Source organism: Merops nubicus, unplaced genomic scaffold, assembly GCF_000691845.1.
Source record: "Merops nubicus isolate BGI_N331 unplaced genomic scaffold, ASM69184v1 scaffold12607, whole genome shotgun sequence".
NCBI classification, from domain to species: Eukaryota; Metazoa; Chordata; class Aves; order Coraciiformes; family Meropidae; genus Merops; species Merops nubicus.
In genome coordinates, this window is record NW_008618372.1 from 840 (window position 1) to 17,714 (window position 16,875).

The following is a 16,875-nucleotide window of genomic DNA, read 5'->3' on the forward strand; positions in this document are numbered from 1 at the left end:
TGATTGTACAAAATAGATCTTTGAGTAAAAATCAGTGTCTTATTAATTTTTCTTATTTTGGAAAATTTTAGTTGACAAAAATTGGTTTAGGCTATCTTTCAGCAAGTAATCCTTTCTAAACATCCTAAGAGATGTATCTAATTAAAAACATGTGATTCTGTGTGTCTAAATGCACAAACCTTTTAGAATATCTTTAGTTTGGAAATAAACTAGAGAGTTCAGGTTACAATCTTTTCCTATGTCTCTTTGTAAAATCTCATCTGTCTTTGTCTTCATTCAGCAGCTGATCTGTGCCTTCTCTTGAAGCCTGTTTTCCATCTGACACTGGGATGATCTGTTCTCATTCTTTTTCCTGTGTGTTTTTCTTTCCTCTATTCCTGCAGTTTCTGGAAATTCTGTCCTTAGCTGTCATCACTTTCCTTGGACACCTTACACCTTAGCTTCCTATGCTAACAGTTTCCAGGTTTATTTCAAGTGCTAGTTACCTTGTGGATTCTGAATTCAGGCTGCTTCTCTGTACCATTTCACTCTTCAGTTTTCCTGGTCTTGCACATGTTCTTATTGCTCAGCACAGCCAAAATGTCTTATGTTGCTTACCTCTTCTTGGTATTCCTTGCTCACATCATCTATAACCAAAGTATTCCACATCTGACACATTTGCAACATCTCAGATAGTCTCCCATCTAGGTAAGGAAATTTTTGTCGTTATTGCTTCCGATCCGCCCATTTCTTTCCTAGTCTGCTCAGTACCTCAGCTCCATCTGTTCTCTTGGGAATTTTTCAGGCTATGCTATCTCATTTGATCTTACACATGTCCTTTCTTTGGTGGTGTTTAAGCATTAGACTTCAAGTCAAATTTCTTCCAGCTGAAATTCTGTTAACCTGCACTTAGTATAAGCTTCAATTTCAACTCTTACTTCTATGTTCTTGCCTAGATTTGTGTTATGATGCATTTTTATCTTTCCTTACTCTGCTTTTTGCTTGGAGCAGCCTTCCACGACACATGTGCTAACCTCGTTACTCCACCTTATTTTTAACATAAAGATCTATAGAGCCATTCAGCATGTGCCCACAGGATGTGTGTACTTTGATCTCTTGTACATCCAAACAATCCTCACTCTATCTAACATTCCATTTTCTTTGAGACAGACTAGATTTTAGTATATGCATTTAGGGAATGAATCTGTGAATAACAATAGAAAGCAAACTTCAGACTTTTATGTGAGCATGTGAAGAATCATGGGCTAGGGAAGATTAATACTCTAGCTCCTTTAAATAAGCAGTATTCTGATATTATTGTTGCTTCTCATTTAGACTTCTTTGCATCTAATGGTTCTTTTTCTCATAAGATTTCTCGTGTGGCTTCAAAACCAGCAGTTTTTTTGCCTCCTAGGCAATTTGGAATTGTGAAAGCAAGCCAACAATGAAGGAAAGCATTTTGCATAAATGTTGATGGTCGCTTTGGCTTTAAGCGTGTCATCTCTGGGTTTGGCTGGTTTAATTCTTCAGATGTGACTTTGGAAATATGAATGAAATAAGAGCTGAAGGTTGTCTCATGAAAACTACTCACAAATGTATTGTGGGCTATGTTGGTGGCTTTGTGGCACAGAGACATATTTGAAGCTTTTAGTGTTTGGGGAGAAAAAGCTGTCAGAGCTGTCTGACATGATTTATTTTGTAGAAAGGTTGCAATTATAATGTACTAGAAATTTTTGCTGTTTTTCAAAAGGAATATTTGACTTTGTCAGTTAAGTTTTTAGCATCTTATGTATTTGGCAAACAGAAAAACAGTATTCCTTGTAATATCTTTATTGTATTATTAGAGTGGTGAATCTGAGAAAGTACTAGGCCTTTAACAAGCCTGTCAGCTATGTCTTTGCTTTTGTCTGGAAATTTACTGTATGCTTTTAACCTTGTGATTTAAGGAAGGGAATGATGCTCTGAAGGGAGTAATATAAGGTAGTGTGAAAACCTGATCTAATGCTTCCCTACTGGTCTGAGGATAGCTCAGCAAAGATGTAGACTGTTTGCACGAGAGGGGATTTAAACAGTATTTCTTAAAAAGTAGTGAGAATCATGGAGAATTAAATGAGATATAAGTTATATTGCTATTGTTACTAAAATCTGAGGCCTTCCATTGCTTTGGGTCTAAACTTCATAGTGGCCTCTTGGGGAGATGTCACAAAAACTCAACCTATGGTCTTGTGGGAGTGAAAGAGACACTTAGGGAGGATTTGGTATTTCCTCATGGTATGATAACGAGATTGCTTGTTTGTGAGAAAAAGAGTGTGTGTAGGTGAGAATACTCTAAGGCAAAATATATTTCAAATATTCACCTTATCTATGCACTAGATTTAACTTTTGATCACCGTCAGTATTTTTTTACACTTCAGATTTCTGCCATCGGTTTTGCCAGTAAGCTTGAGGGTATTTACCCCAGGGTAAATGTATCTGTGCTGGCAGGAGCAGTAGCATTAGCAACGGTACCACCAAAGCAGTACTTGCACTGTTTAAATAGTCACGTTCATGTGCTCCTACTCTGGATGTTATCACAGGAACTGAATGTTCATTCTGTGGGAGATGAACTGTTGTGGCAAATACACCGTATTTTCTTTGAGTTTCCAGTTCCTAGGGCTGGTAACCCCACCCTCTAGGGAATATTTTGTATAAGTTCTATATGACGTCTAACTTTACAGGTATTTTAGATAAAAATATGCAAGTTCTGTGATATTGCAGAGTTTGACTGAGGTGGTAGGTTTTCGTTACAGGTATTGCACCCAGCTGTAGAGTCTCTGGACCTCCGAGACTGTGATATTTCAGACAATGCCTTATTGCAGCTTTATAACTGCAAACAACTGAAAAAAATCAACTTAAATTCTTGCAAAGAAAACAGATTGGGAATCACTTCAGAAGGTACGTTCTCTGTGCACAGATAACTGGGATCTTAATTCTGTTTTGTTTTTCTTGCTAGACTGGAGTAAATTGCTTAAAATAATCCCTGATGCCACACCAATACTAATTAAAAGTCAGTTCAGTGGTATAAATTTTATGCCTAGAGCACTGATTATCTTATGAGAGAGAGCTATCAGGTTACTCTCGTGGTAGATTTCTGGTAAAACTATGCTACATTTGATCATCTTTTCCACTTCATCATAATTATTCCTATTCCCCAGTAACCCCTGGGGTTGAAGTTTCAGACTTGTGATTTCATAAATTGCTTTTTCCCCCTCTTTTAATTAAATGTATTTGTTAGTAAGTCAGCTTACAGCACCTTTTCTGAGTTAAAATACTTGACTTGCTTTAGGACTTCAGGATGTCAGGTGTTACTTTTAACCTCCAGTTTCAGTTTCAGGAGCTATTAGCATTATAATTAAAAGAATTAAGCTTGCTGAGTTTTATTTCCCACAAATTTTGTTATATCTTGTGATCACATTTGTGATGGAGCACTCCTTTGTTCCATCATTAACTCATTCTCATTGAAAATTGAGACAAAATGCTTATTTAATATTGAGCTAATGTATACTGTGTTTTAGATCAGGTTTGGCTTGTATTTTCTCACCATTGTATAGTGATACACTTGGGTTTTTTACTTAAGTAATTGGTTAAACTTTTAAAAATTTATTTTCTTTATTTTCAGTGTCACCTCATTGTTATACCTTTTGACCTCTAAGATATAGTTTGCAATGATCTTCCTTCTATGCTTTCATCTGTCCACTGATTTAGAGTTCTTAAGGTAGCAGCTAAGCCTAGAGCTCTTTATGTGTTCTATTAATCCATTTGGATAGACATTCCTGATTATTTTGCAATTAAAAATGAGAAATCTAGTTCTTTATTGGCAGATTCCTAGTCCACCCAACTTTACTAACTTTCTCCTACTTACAAACTGAGCCTTTTTTAAACTGAGAATTGGTTATGCAGCCTTTAATTTAAGCTGCCCATTTAAAAACAGTGTTACCTTTTATTAATTGAGTAACAGGTCAAGGTTTTTTGGTTTATTTGGATGAGTGGGACTTTTGCTTTTTTTGGGAGGCCTTTTTTTTTTTTTTTTTTTAAAGAAACCCCCTGGCTACCACATCCAGAAATATCTGAGCCCTGTCATTACTAGGGAACACTTGCTCTGTAGGTTGCACATGGTATGTTTACTGTCCTTTAATACAATATCCAGAGTACTTAATCCTGTGTCAAATTCAGCTGCCACTGCCATCTCTTTTGTCATTCTTTGCAATCTGTTTCTGTCCCAAGAAAGTATATCTTATCCATGTTTCTTTGAAGTTCTTACATAGTAATTTATCTCAATGACATTCAAATTTTATTTCTGTCTGTCATGAGGTGATATAATTTTCTGTACCACTGTAATCATCATGTTTCTATCAGCCTTGAAATAAACTCCTTTCATGAATTGCATCTTTTACTCATGTATTTTTATTTTATTGACTACCTCCTGATACTTCTGTGCAAATATCGTGGTTACTGCTAACTGTCAGGGCTCTGAGGGCACCAACAGACTCTAATGGCCATGACTGGCCTCACCTGCCATACCCACCTACACCAGCTGCCCTTGGACCTTCAGTCCTGGCCCGAGCTGTGTCGTACGTGTACCTGGGTCCTGTCCTCCTCCTGAACTAATGTCTTCTTGGGTTGACCTTGGGCATGTCTCTTGCCTTGCTTTTTGCTTGACATTCACTGCACCATCAGTGGGACCTAGCACTCTCTCATAGCCTTCAAGCCATTGGCTTTTTTTCGTGCACTTGCTGAGGTGATACCTCATGTATATAATATCCCTCAGGTCCCCGCTGCAGTATGGAAGAGCAGTCAGCATTTAGACATTTTTATCAGCTCTAGCATTGTTCAATGTCATTTTCTTGTTCTCATCCGTGAATTAAAAGAAACCCACCACAAAATTATTTCCATGTTTGGAGTCTTGCTGCCACAGCATGAGATGAAAGGTGAACAATCAATGACCAAGGGACAGCACACTGGATCCAGCATGGTACTTATGTTAAAAATTGCTTTGTTTCTTTGACAGGTGTCATAGCACTGGCATTATCCTGTCCTTACTTACGTGAAGCATCTTTTAAAAGGTGCTGTGATATAACTGACAGTGGAGTTCTTGCTCTTGCACTCAACTGCCAGTTCCTGCAAGTAGTGAGCTTGGGTGGCTGCTCAGGCATCATGGATGCATCTCTACAGGCACTAGGAGAAAACTGCGAGTTTCTTCACAGCGTGGACTTTTCATCTACTCAGGTAACTACAGTGGCAATTGTCTAACTGACTTTTGTTTCTTTGTTTTTAAGATTATTGTGGTAAAATAAAAAGGGGATCTTTCTAGCTCTACTCCTGACAAGATTTAGGACCACAGTTCACTTCTAATTTCTTCATCTGAAGAAAAAGGAAACATCTGTGTTGCATTTTGGTAACCAGAAAAGTACACGTTTTGGTATTGCAGCATGTATTGTGGACCAAAGATAAACTTTTATTAGAATTTACCTAATACTGGAGATTTTTTTTTTTTACTATCTTTATTTAGAAGAATGATTTTCTTTAAGTTGTAAATTATTCAAAATATTTCATTTAAAGAGAGTAGAATCTTGGACAGATTGTCTACTTTCAGTTAGGGCAAGCTGACCTGAATATTAATAATATAGGATGTCAAACAGCATAAGCCCCTAGTAGAAGTAAACACGTCATCACTAGTTCTAGTTCAGGAGTGACTCTGCTTTCTGAACAGCTTGTCAGTGTCATGTAATGGGGTCAACATGGGCAGAATGACATTCAGAATGTCAGAAAGGGCACGTAAGAGGATTTAACAACAGTGAGTAGTTAGTGTGAGAAGGGGGAAATCAGCTGCAACAGCAATGCTATAACATATTTCATAATTACATTAAGATGATGAAGTGAGGGGAAGGGTTTTTTTGTGGTAAGTGCGGTGTTCCATTGACTGATGGTGGGTGGTTATTCTGGATGTGAGTTAAGCACAGAGCACCTCACCTGTAACAATGTATCAGATCTGGAAAATGTAGCAAGTTTTTATTTTAAATGCTATCTTTTCAGTTTCTCCAGATGGAGGGCATCGAAAGGAATTATAATCTTTTCTTTGATAATATTTATTATTATCATTTGACTATTTCTTTAAACTTACTTCATTACTTTTTTCTTCCTTTGCGTCTCTCTTCCTTTGTAGGAAGTAACTAAGCTTCCCTGTGTATGTTTTAAATGAGATAAAAGCTTCTTGAGTAACTAAATATTTCCACGTTTTTACATTCGTCTCTGATAATCATGTGGTGGTAACGCACTAGAATTCTGAATTTCATTTGACTAAAAATATATGGAAAAATATACTAGATATAATTAAATTTAAGACGAAGCAGAGGAACTGTGGATGGCTCATGACTCATGAGATGATGTCATGATCTCATGATGGCTCATGAGGTTGCCAGGCCTAACCATATTCTTCTGTTTGAGTGCCAGAATGCATAGTAAAAATATCAAGTGGAACTGGCAAAGGTGTGTGAAAGAGTAAACCACTGAGAGCGTTGGAAGTACATGAATGTGCAGAGAATGGCACAGCTCGTTTGCAGAACACAGAAGTAGAGGTGAGCTAGACTATAAAGAGGCCAAATGCTTCAAGGTGATGTAGCCGTCTTAAAAACAGGCTCATCCCCTGGACCACATAAGAATCTATTTATCTTTACTTACCAGTATGCTTATTTTCCAGTTCTGAGGAGATAGGTTTTACATGTCAGCCCTGTTCTTACTGCTCTACTTCTAGCATGCTCTAAATCCCAGCAATGTTAACAGAAACACAAGCTAAAGAGTCCAAGACAAGTCAAAGTCAAGACAGTAGCAGTCAAATGGTCTCTCCGGTGTTCAGGTACGAACCAGGCAGTCTGGTCCAGTTTTTTTTTTCTGATGAAGTGGAAGATGAGGGACACAATCTGTCAAATCTTCATCATTTTACTTAGATTGATCTAGGTTGGTGACTTTGCACTGGGTTTGGATGTACTGCTTTATACCCTGCATGAACTGACAGTGATTACTCTCTCCACTCTGTCCCACCTGTGGGAGTTATTAGATTTTATTCATTTATTGTCCTGTGTCTCCTGGTCTGGGTGTCTTGAGGAGCTGAGTGTGCTCTCCTCGTGATGATCTGCTGAGCCAGGTGCTGACAGTACCTGCCATTCCTGCAGGCCTCTGTGTGCCTCCGTGCCGGGCTGTTCCTGGCCGTCCCCCCTCGCACTGAGAGTGCTCCTTCTGCCGCAGGTCTGGCAGCAGGCTTGCAGTAGAGGGCCAGAAGGCAATAAGACAATTTGTGCAATGGGAATAATCAAAGCCCTAAACAGAAGTGGAGCTCGTGGTCTCTGGATTCTAGCTGTCAAATCTGGCTGAGCCTCACTGTGTGTATTTGGTGACTACTGGTCCTGCTTCATAATGTAAGTTCTGTGTAAAAACCTGTGTGACAGATCTGATACTCAGTCCAGCTTTTGAAGTGGGGAGAAAGTTTAATGAATTTGCTTCCCAGAAGCAAATTAATAAATTGACCTTTCTTGCCTTTCTAGGGAAAGGAAAGGTAATCGTGGCTTCCTGGCTGTCTGTAGCCAATCACTTTGATAAATCTTTTAGCACAAGTGTGTGATGACTGCTCTAAGACTGCTTCGGGGTGTGACAGGTTTTTCTCATACATAACTGGGTTTTGAATGTGTAAAACTGTCTTTTGCTTTGGGAGAAATTGTTTTATATATGTGGTTTGCTTCAAGATAAAGTGGAAGTAAGACAGCAGATAAAAGACTGCTATAATTACTTTTTTTTTTTTCCCCCCAAGAAACTTCCTTCAGAAACATCTCCAGCAGTCTTGAAAGCAGGAGAAAAATTGGTCTAGGTAGCACAGAAATGCTTTAAACCTTAATTTATAAATAAATTCAAAGTGCCGTGCTCTGACTATAGTAATGTACCCACTGTTAAATGAGACACTGGAGCTGCAGAAATAGCAGCTACACAGCTGGAAACACCCTGGTGAAAAAGCAGGTTGGCTCACATAGCAATAAAATGCAACAGAGTTTAATAAACTGAAAAAATCATACTTGGCATTTTCTCTGCAAGTTCAGTTGGAGAGAAAATACTGTAACATTAACTGTATTCAGTGACCGCAGGGAGTTAATAAATTAATAGCATTTTTTTGTTGACCTGAATAGCTGTGTTTGAAAAAAATGAGCTTTAATGATGTTTTTTTTCTCTAGGTAACAGATGATGGCGTTGTAGCACTAGTCAGTGGAACATGTTCAAAGAATCTAAAGGTAACTTACTCAACTTTGTAAAAAAGAAATTAACAAAAGCAAATACTTTAATTTAAAAATTATTTATTAATATCAGTAAAGGATGGTGTTTACAGGCTGACTTTTGCCTTAGTTTGTGTTATGCCATAACTTTGGTTATTAATTGGATTTTTTCTGTCTCTCTTGTAGCAGTGTCCCAGACTGGGTTTTTGAGAACCTCAGTTACTTCAAAATAAATTTTCTTTTGTTGAACGTCATATACTTTTTTTAACCTCACATTCTTTTAGAGAGATGTATAATAAATGCAAATGAATACTTAAATATTCCCCTTGATTTCTTTGGAGTTATTTCTTGATTCTGTTGAACACCAAGGCAGAATTTGTAATGTGGATAATTTCATGGATTTAAGAAATTGGTTAGCAGCTCTGCATAGGTAAATCTCTAACTCATGGAAGAAACTATGAAAATGAAGTTGTCTTTGCATAAAGATTCTCTAGGCTCTGGGACAGTGATAAAAGATGGAGCAGAGGCATCCCACACCTCTTACTACAAATGATGTTCTGCTTTTCTATATAGTTCATTTCTTATCTGTGTGTGTAGTTTGGCTTTTGGAAAGGCTGATTCTGGATCGAACCTATTCATCTAGAAACTAGGATGGGAAATGTCACATTTTTGCTAGTTTATGCTGTTTAATAAAAAAACTCTTCAACAGAATATCAAAGCTAAGGTCAACTGACATTATTAATGTCCTGGAAAAAAACAGAACTGTTAGTGTTTTATTCGAAGGGTGAACAGTTAGATTTGTTTTATGTTTTTTTCTCTCTGATTTTGACTATTTTTGGACAATTTTTTAGTCTTGATAAGTCTTGTGATACAAAACAAAAATATTATTTTTCAGACCATTCAGCAATGAGATTTCTTTTTTTTCTATATAAACTAGAAGTGCCTTGAAAATATCTTTGTCTTTTAACTGGTTACAACTTTAGCTGTAGCAAAACACTGATTCCGGATTTATAAACAACATCAAGACTGTGCAGGTAGCTCGTTTGGTTGGTTGGTTTGCTTGTTCATTTTAGTGTGGTTGGTTGGTTGGTTGCTTGTTTTTTTGGGTTTTTTTTTTAGTTTTGACTCTTCATAGAAAGTGTCTTATCTTTCCAGGACGTTTTCCTGATCTGCACAGGATCGCATATGGGGTCGGTGCACAGAGGAGTAGTAGGTCATATCTTCTTCTGGGTGGGAATCTCTGAAAATGGTTGGGCAAAGGAAAGCTCTGCCTCCAAAACTCTGGGTGCTCTGACAGACTTTTGTTACTACTGTTTTCATGACAGGAGATCCACATGGTACGCTGTGTGAATCTGACCGATGTTGCTGTGGAAGCAGTCCTTACTTCATGTCCAAAGATACACATTTTCCTGTTCCATGGATGCCCCTTGATAACAGGTAGGTCAAGTCATGCAGGAAGTAAGAGGAGTAATTAATTCCTGACAGTATCTTCTTGCTCTTTGCAAGAGCACGCTGTACTTTGTAAATAATCCCAGACCAGTAATAATGTACCAGATCAAATAGTAATCATACACTGAGATTTTCAAAGCAAGGTAAGAGTTTTTCTTTGAAACATGGCCGCCTTCAGAGTGGGATTTTGGTCGTTGTTTTGGAATTATTTTTTCTTTCCTTTTTTTCCCCACCCCTTAATGTGCTGATGAAGACATGAAGTTGATGATAAGACTTCAGAAAAATGTTAGCAGCTTAAACTCCTACTCCATTCCAAAAGTATGGAACAGCATCCATTCAAGAAACAGGGGAATGGAGTAAGACTGGATAGCTAGGAAAAAAAACACAAACAAACCAAAAACAAGAGGTTATGATCTGTCTTGGGTTTTTTAGGTCTGGTTGGTTGTTCATGCTTTACAGTTATGTGTTTGGAGGAAGAACTGAGTGGTTTTCAATACTGCGGGTATATCTGAAGTGTGGTATTGTAATGGCAAGATAAGTATAAATGCTGTTATATAATTGGATTGTTTTGCTGTGTACCTTATTTCTAAATGCTTCTGAGGGAATAACAGGAAATTCCTTGGTACTTTTGCAGATCGCTCCCGAGATGTTTTAGAGCAGCTGGTCATATCAAACAAAATCAAGCAAGTAACATGGACTGTTTACTGATTATTTATCGTGTACATGTGAGTGTATAAAATTTACAAGTGGGAGAGCTCTTTCAGGAAGCAAGCACCTTGGAGAAGTCACTGGAGATTGTAGCACCAGAGTGCTTCCCTCCTTGTTCCCACCAGAGGTCTCTGTCCACATTGCAGTCTTTGGCTCTGGGTCTGGGCTTCCCCACTGTGTCTACTTGGAGCCCTGTCTGTCTTTGCATCCCTGATCATACATGAAGAGGAAAGTTGAACTGTAATTTATCTTACACTGTCATCACTCATCCTCCCTGATGTGAGGATCAGATTTAGCTACTCCTTGGTATCTTTAGCTACCTATACAAACCAAATTTAAGGTAAGTCTGTGTTCTGAGTTTGTAGACTGAGAAGGTAGTTGCAACTGAAAGTGCCAAGCCCAAACATAGTGTCAACACTTACACAGAAGTGTCTATGAAGTTGGTACTTTAATCTGACAAAAATCAACAGACAGAAGTGGTGAATGGAGGTGGCGTTAACAGCAGTGCCGTGAATGCATTTAAAGTGGTAACCTTTTCACCATGTACTTTTCCTAGGTCTGTAAGAAAATCTGTGGGTACCTTTCTTTTGATTTTATTGATGGTGCAGGTTTCTGATTTTATTTACCATCAAATACTTGCTGGATTTTTACAAATCCAAAAGTACAGTCTGTGAACAAGTAAACATAAACTTGCTTTGAAATTGTTGTGGTAATGTAACATATTTCAGAGTAGTAGCTATGAGCAGTGACTGAATCTTGTATATGGGCAAATACTTGCTTTGGCTTTTGCCTGTGTTCCTGGATGAAAATGCTTTTAGGGAACAAAATGCTGGTCCTCCTAAGCCTGGCTGTGGGTGAAATAGGACCAGATTTATGTCTGAGTACATAAACCTCAGGATGGTGGACTTCAGCAGAGTATGTGTTCTGCTGTATGCAATTTATTATACCAGAAACTGAAAATAACAATAATTTATATGTTGTTCAATTGTAGCAATATTAAAGGGGAAAAAAAAAGTAATATAAGAGTGTAGAATTAATTTATTACATGATGAAGCAGTGGTCTCATCACAATTATATGTAATATTTATTTTCTTTCCTGAAACGTCATAACCTCTAATGAGACTTCTATGATTCCTACATTAAAGTTTTTTAAATGCTACCAGTTTTAGCATTATGGAGGGCAGGTGGCACAGTATGTTGATATTCTGCATCTGAAAGTAGCAGGGTTTAGCTGGTGGCCTTACATGGATCTGATGACACTTAGGAATCCATGAGTTTAGGCAACTGTAAGGAATATGTTTACTTTGTAATATAACACTTGTCATTGCACACTCATTTTAAGGGTTGCAGAAATAAACCCGTCTTCTACTAATCTAATGTTCAGGTCAGATTGCATGGATGGTAATAATATATGTTGCATCCAATAATACTAAAGGATATTATGATGTCTGACAATAATCTCTGACAATAATTCTGTTGATTATATGGTTTATGGAAGAGCAAGTCCATTTAGGAAACTTGCTGAAGTGTGACAGCATGATTTTCAGACTGCACTTGCTGTTGCACGCAGCGCCATGGCTCAGCCCCACGAGGAACGTGATCCCTGTAGGCACAGCTGCCTCAGTACAAACCTTTCCTCCAAACAGGAGAAGTTGGGTTTGCTACCTTAGAAAGTGACATCTGAGGCTGTAATTGCAGCAAATCAGTGGACCAGAGGCCTGAGAACCCAATTAACCACATTTTATTCTCTTTTTTGGCTAAAGGGTAAGTTATTGTTTTGCCCTGTGGAATCCCTGGTATCAATCGGGGCCCATGGTTCCTTTGAACTCCTGGGCACGAGTTGGTAATAAATGTTTTGCACTCTTTTTCATACTGATCCGTCCAGCAGCAGCGATTCACTCAGTAACTGTGTCAAATAAGTAAAGCATAAGCACTGGGCCCCCCAGCCCTCATTTCAGGAAGGGTGCCACAGAAAGACTAAGTAGAATTGTAAGCTAACTCCAGTGGGAAGGGGCCTCAGGAGGTTTCTAGTCTAACTTCCCCGTGCTGGACTGTATTGATGGGGGGAAAAATGTTTTCCTTATATCCCATTTGACTATGTTTTTTTTTTCAAGTTGCACCCTTTCTCACTGGAAGAGCCTGGCTGCTTTTCCAACAATCTCTTCACCTGTTCATAGGTCCTTTGAACCCATCTCTTTTCCAGGCTGAAGAAGCCCAGTTCATGGAAGACATGTAACTATAACATAGTGTGGTGATGGTCTCCAGACTCACAAGTGCTACATCAAGAAAGAAAATTAAAAATTAAGAGAATGTAAAGCAGCTAAAGGAGGAAGGGCACCAAAATCTATAACAGCAAAGGACACTTCAAAAAAATTCTGTCTGTGGGACAGTGCTACTGCTAACCTCACTGGCAGAGTTGTCCTTTTCCCCTTCGCTAGTGTAGCCTTGGGTTTGTCACACTGAAAGCAAATGCAGCTTACACTGGGTCCTTAAATGTGCATGGAATTTACCGTCTTCTCCTATAGCCTCTTTGAAATGTGTAACTTAGTAGTATATCCTCACCTTGTGCTTAAAGATATATACAACCCTGCAGTGAATTAACCCTGTATTTTTAGGGTGGAAAGTTTAATGTAAGTCACATTAAATCCTTCACTGTCAGAGCTTCAGTCTGCTGTTGTACGTGTTTACTGCTAGCATAACTCTACTGGAATCTTTTTTGATTCAGGTTAAATCAGTTGTTTTCAACAAATGTTTACAAGCACTGGATGGAGTGGGAGAAGAGCATCATGTATATGCTCATCACCTTGTATTCTGTATTGTTTGGATATTGTTACTGTTGTAAATTGTTGGGTGAGCATCACAGAATATTCACATGTTGTTCTGAAGATTAAAGTTTGTAAACTTTCCTGTTTGGATAGTTCTGAAAACTTGTTAATTTATATTCTATGACTATGAACATCTGAATGTTCTCCTAAACCACCTATGTCATAAACACCATGGTTTTCTGAGTGAGTACCACATTTTTTCACATTTATAAGGTTCCACCACATCACCTGGTATTTGGATAGTTGGAGGTTCACTGTGTTCCATGCAGCAATTGTTGATTCCCTATCACTGCTTGGTCAGTAGTTAACTGCTAAAGGTGACAGTTCCTGCAAGGCTGCTCTGATGACATTTGGTTTCTTCTTCAAATGGCTGCATTTACAGCCTCTTAACTGTGGATCAAATTTTCTTTTTTTTTTTTGTTTCCCTGCAGAGGGTTCGTCCTTGACAGAAGTAGTGGAGAATGATTCTGGACCTGGTTGTCCAGCATGTCCTCAAGAGAAGAGAAAAATAATTGTATTTGACTATTTCCTGGTTTTATGTAGTTCTTTTTCTACGTCCCCCAAGGAACTGCCCGTGGTGACAGATTGCCTTTTTTACCTCTGCAAAGTGAGGGAGTATATATCACTTGACCCTACTCCCTAAGGGATAAAGTTACCCTGTAGCTATTACTGTTTAGTCACTTTCCACTCACTGAAAACTTCCTTTGGGTAGAGTTCAAGAACCATATTTTAGATTTGAGTGCAACTCCTAAGTAATCATTCTGGCAGCTTCAAGGAAGAGTAGATTTTTATTATAGAGAGGAAGGGAAAGATTCAAATTAGTTACTTTGACATTCAGAAGAGACAGACATCCAGAAAAAGAGCAAGGCACTTTAAGTTGAGCATAGTATGAGCTATTAATCTAGCAGAAAGTTCTATGAAGGACAGAACTAGTTTCCTCTGTAAGGAAGCTGCAAAAGTCTGCAGAAGCAGTGCAGTCATCTTTCAGCCACTGCCTTCTCCCTGCAGCAGTATGCTCACCATCCAAAACATTTCACAAATGGTCAGAGAGCAAGAGATGACTACACATGAAGAGCATCAAGCATGCAAACTCTCCCAGGTAACTTGTCTTTGGATTTGCACTTGAGTGCAGGCCCCTCTGAATAGTTCACATGTAGCTTTTACTGCAAATGGAGTGACAGCCTCAGTGACTACAACTGAATCAGTGCGGTGAAGGTGCAGTCACCTCCTTTGCATGGATGGATATGTTCAGTGTTTAATTCCCATTTTCATTTTACATACGTGGGGAAAAAAAAGCCAACTGAGACAAAATTCATTAGAAAGCCAGCTTCAATGATCTTATAAGCTATTTGAGGGCTGGTAACTCCAGACGATACTTGATGTTAGGCCATTGTTTTCTTGTCTAGTATGCTCGGGAAGTGAATATTCTATAACTTTGTGCAACTGACTGTGAATGCTGTGGCTTAAAAACTGATGCCTGCCAGGGTCACCGATCAGCACTTCTGTTTGTTGTAGCCTGATGTGTTTCCTCAGCCAGTGATGCAGGCCGTCAGCAAGTTGTTCATCGTAAAACATATCTCCTAGAACAATGAGGTCCCAGTTGCCAGCCTCTGAATTAATAATGTTCTTAATGGTGATGGGGAAGGGATTCAGGTGGTTCAGTTCACAGTTCAAGATCATTGCCATTCCTGCAACTGAAGAAAAGTCAAAGTAAAATAAAAGTTACATTTTAGGATTCTGCCATTCAGCCCCGTTACAAATGTCTCTGACACATCTTTCAATTGAGTATTTTTGTTTATTCTGTCTAGGAACTTCCAGTTTTCATTATGGGTCAAAATCTGGCATAAAGTGATAGAATTTTATCCTTGGATCCTGACACAGGAAAGAATTATGCCTGGATGTCAATGGAATACCATTGGATACCAGTGGAAACCCATCACAGAATCAAACCAGAATATCCAGCTGCCTTCATCTGTGGATGTACTTCCTCCCTAACCAATAAGTAATTAACTTATGAATAAGCTGAATTCATAAGTCAATTACAGGAAAGCAAAGTCCAGGGGAAAAAGACAAAATCTAGGCCCTGACATGAAAGTGCAGAAAAATGCTATGGCCCTACAGAGAAGCAAACGTGCCACCTGTGCTTGTAGTTCTCTTCCAAACCAGCCATGATAGCGTATAGGCAAAATCTAATAGAAACTTTGCTCTGTGTTTATTCTAAGGAGCAATGGAGATAGACTTAGTGCAGGAGAGGCTGATACAACCCAGCTTCTAATAGTGGCAAAATCCATCTTTTTAGCATTCATAGAACTCGTGTTTGGCACCTGAGTTGCTGGAGCCAAGAAAAGTCAATGTAAATGTGCTTTAAAAACACAATAAGTCTTTACACAGAGATTTTTTTTTTAAAAAAAAGGCCTTACTAGGGTCTATGTCATTAGCAAGGACTTGTGATGCACCACTCATCACAGCAGCTATTGCTGTTGCTCCACATCCACTTCCAAGATCCAAAACCGATCGTCCTTTAACAACACGTGGGTTATCCAAAATATACCTGAAAAGAAAAAACATTAAAGCAATGAATGAGATTCTGCAAATTTCTCCGTTTTGCCTTACAATGAATAAGAGTTCTTGTCATACATGTAATGAAGCATGGTACCTTAAAAACACAGTCAGATGTGTGCAGCTAGTGCATAGCTCCTTTTTTGTCTTGGATGAATCAAGAACCATTGTCTTCCTCCCTTAGTCCTCTCCACCTCCCAAACAAAAGGAAATCCAGCCAAATAAGCAATGATTTATTTCAGTTGGCTCTTCTGACAGGTGAGCTTATCTAATAAATGGACACAAACTGCAGGGTGACTAAAATGCTCAGCATCAGAAACAGGAAAGTAAACTGTTGGTAAGGATTTGTAGAAATCAAAGGCAATCTGAAGAAACACAAAGATGTATTCATATTGAATACTGTGCCCCTCAGAAGACAAGCCTTACCCACTGCCCCAAAATTCTGCTTATGCAACTGCTTGGAAGAAGAGGAATTTATCTTCTCTCTTTTCCTGAGCCATGCAGACACAGATGCAAATACTTCTAGTCTGCTTCATGTTCCTAAGTAGCAACAAAAAAATGAGACCAGAGCAGCAGTGAGAAGAAAGAGTATCTCCATTTAGTTGCTGACACCTGCCAAGCAGAATCAGCAAGCAAGCAAAAACCTCTAGGCTGGAAATGGAGGAGAACTGACAGACAGCGAGCGGCCATTAAACACAACTCACAGCTGCTACTGAGGGTTTAGAACTTTAACAATTGCCTTGAAACTCAATCTTCTGCAAGGGAGAGGGCTTTGTGTGACAGGGGGAAGAGCCCTAGGTGACAAATTACTGCAAGTGACCAAAAAATCTGCTACAAATTGCCATAACTTCTCTTACAGTAGAAACAGGAAGGGATTCTACATTTGTGTTGTCTTCTGGCATGGAGGGTGATGGCTGACTCTTCATGCAGGGCTACTGGTAAGTGCTTTTGCAGGTGGGTTCCAGTGCAGAAAATTAATGGAAATGTTAAGAGAGGTGTAAGTGGCAAATGGATGGATGGGAATGTCTGGGCCTAGAAGCACCAGCAGGCATGACACAAAG

General features: G+C 38.7%; 2 protein-coding genes across 2 annotated transcripts in view; one reads left to right on the top strand and one right to left on the bottom strand.

Annotated features, from left to right (window-relative positions):
• Window positions 1-569: 569 nt before the first annotated feature.
• On the top strand, window positions 570-10,499 carry AMN1 (antagonist of mitotic exit network 1 homolog (S. cerevisiae); the record flags this gene model as incomplete). The annotated part of the gene is made up of 6 exons (XM_008943426.1): window positions 570-637; window positions 2,769-2,913; window positions 5,027-5,244; window positions 8,235-8,291; window positions 9,599-9,710; window positions 10,357-10,499. Coding segments are annotated over 6 exons (674 nt in total), but the record flags the coding sequence as incomplete, so codon positions are not given.
• A 4,094-nt stretch (window positions 10,500-14,593) lies between these two features.
• The window catches only part of METTL20 (methyltransferase like 20), a 4,562-nt gene continuing 2,280 nt past the window's right edge, over window positions 14,594-16,875 (bottom strand). The window contains exons 2-3 of the mRNA XM_008943425.1: window positions 15,676-15,806; window positions 14,594-14,949 (exon numbers count right to left, since the gene is read on the bottom strand). Of these exons, the coding sequence (XP_008941673.1) occupies window positions 14,594-14,949; window positions 15,676-15,806 (487 nt within the window). The remainder of the gene's footprint in view (window positions 14,950-15,675; window positions 15,807-16,875) is intronic.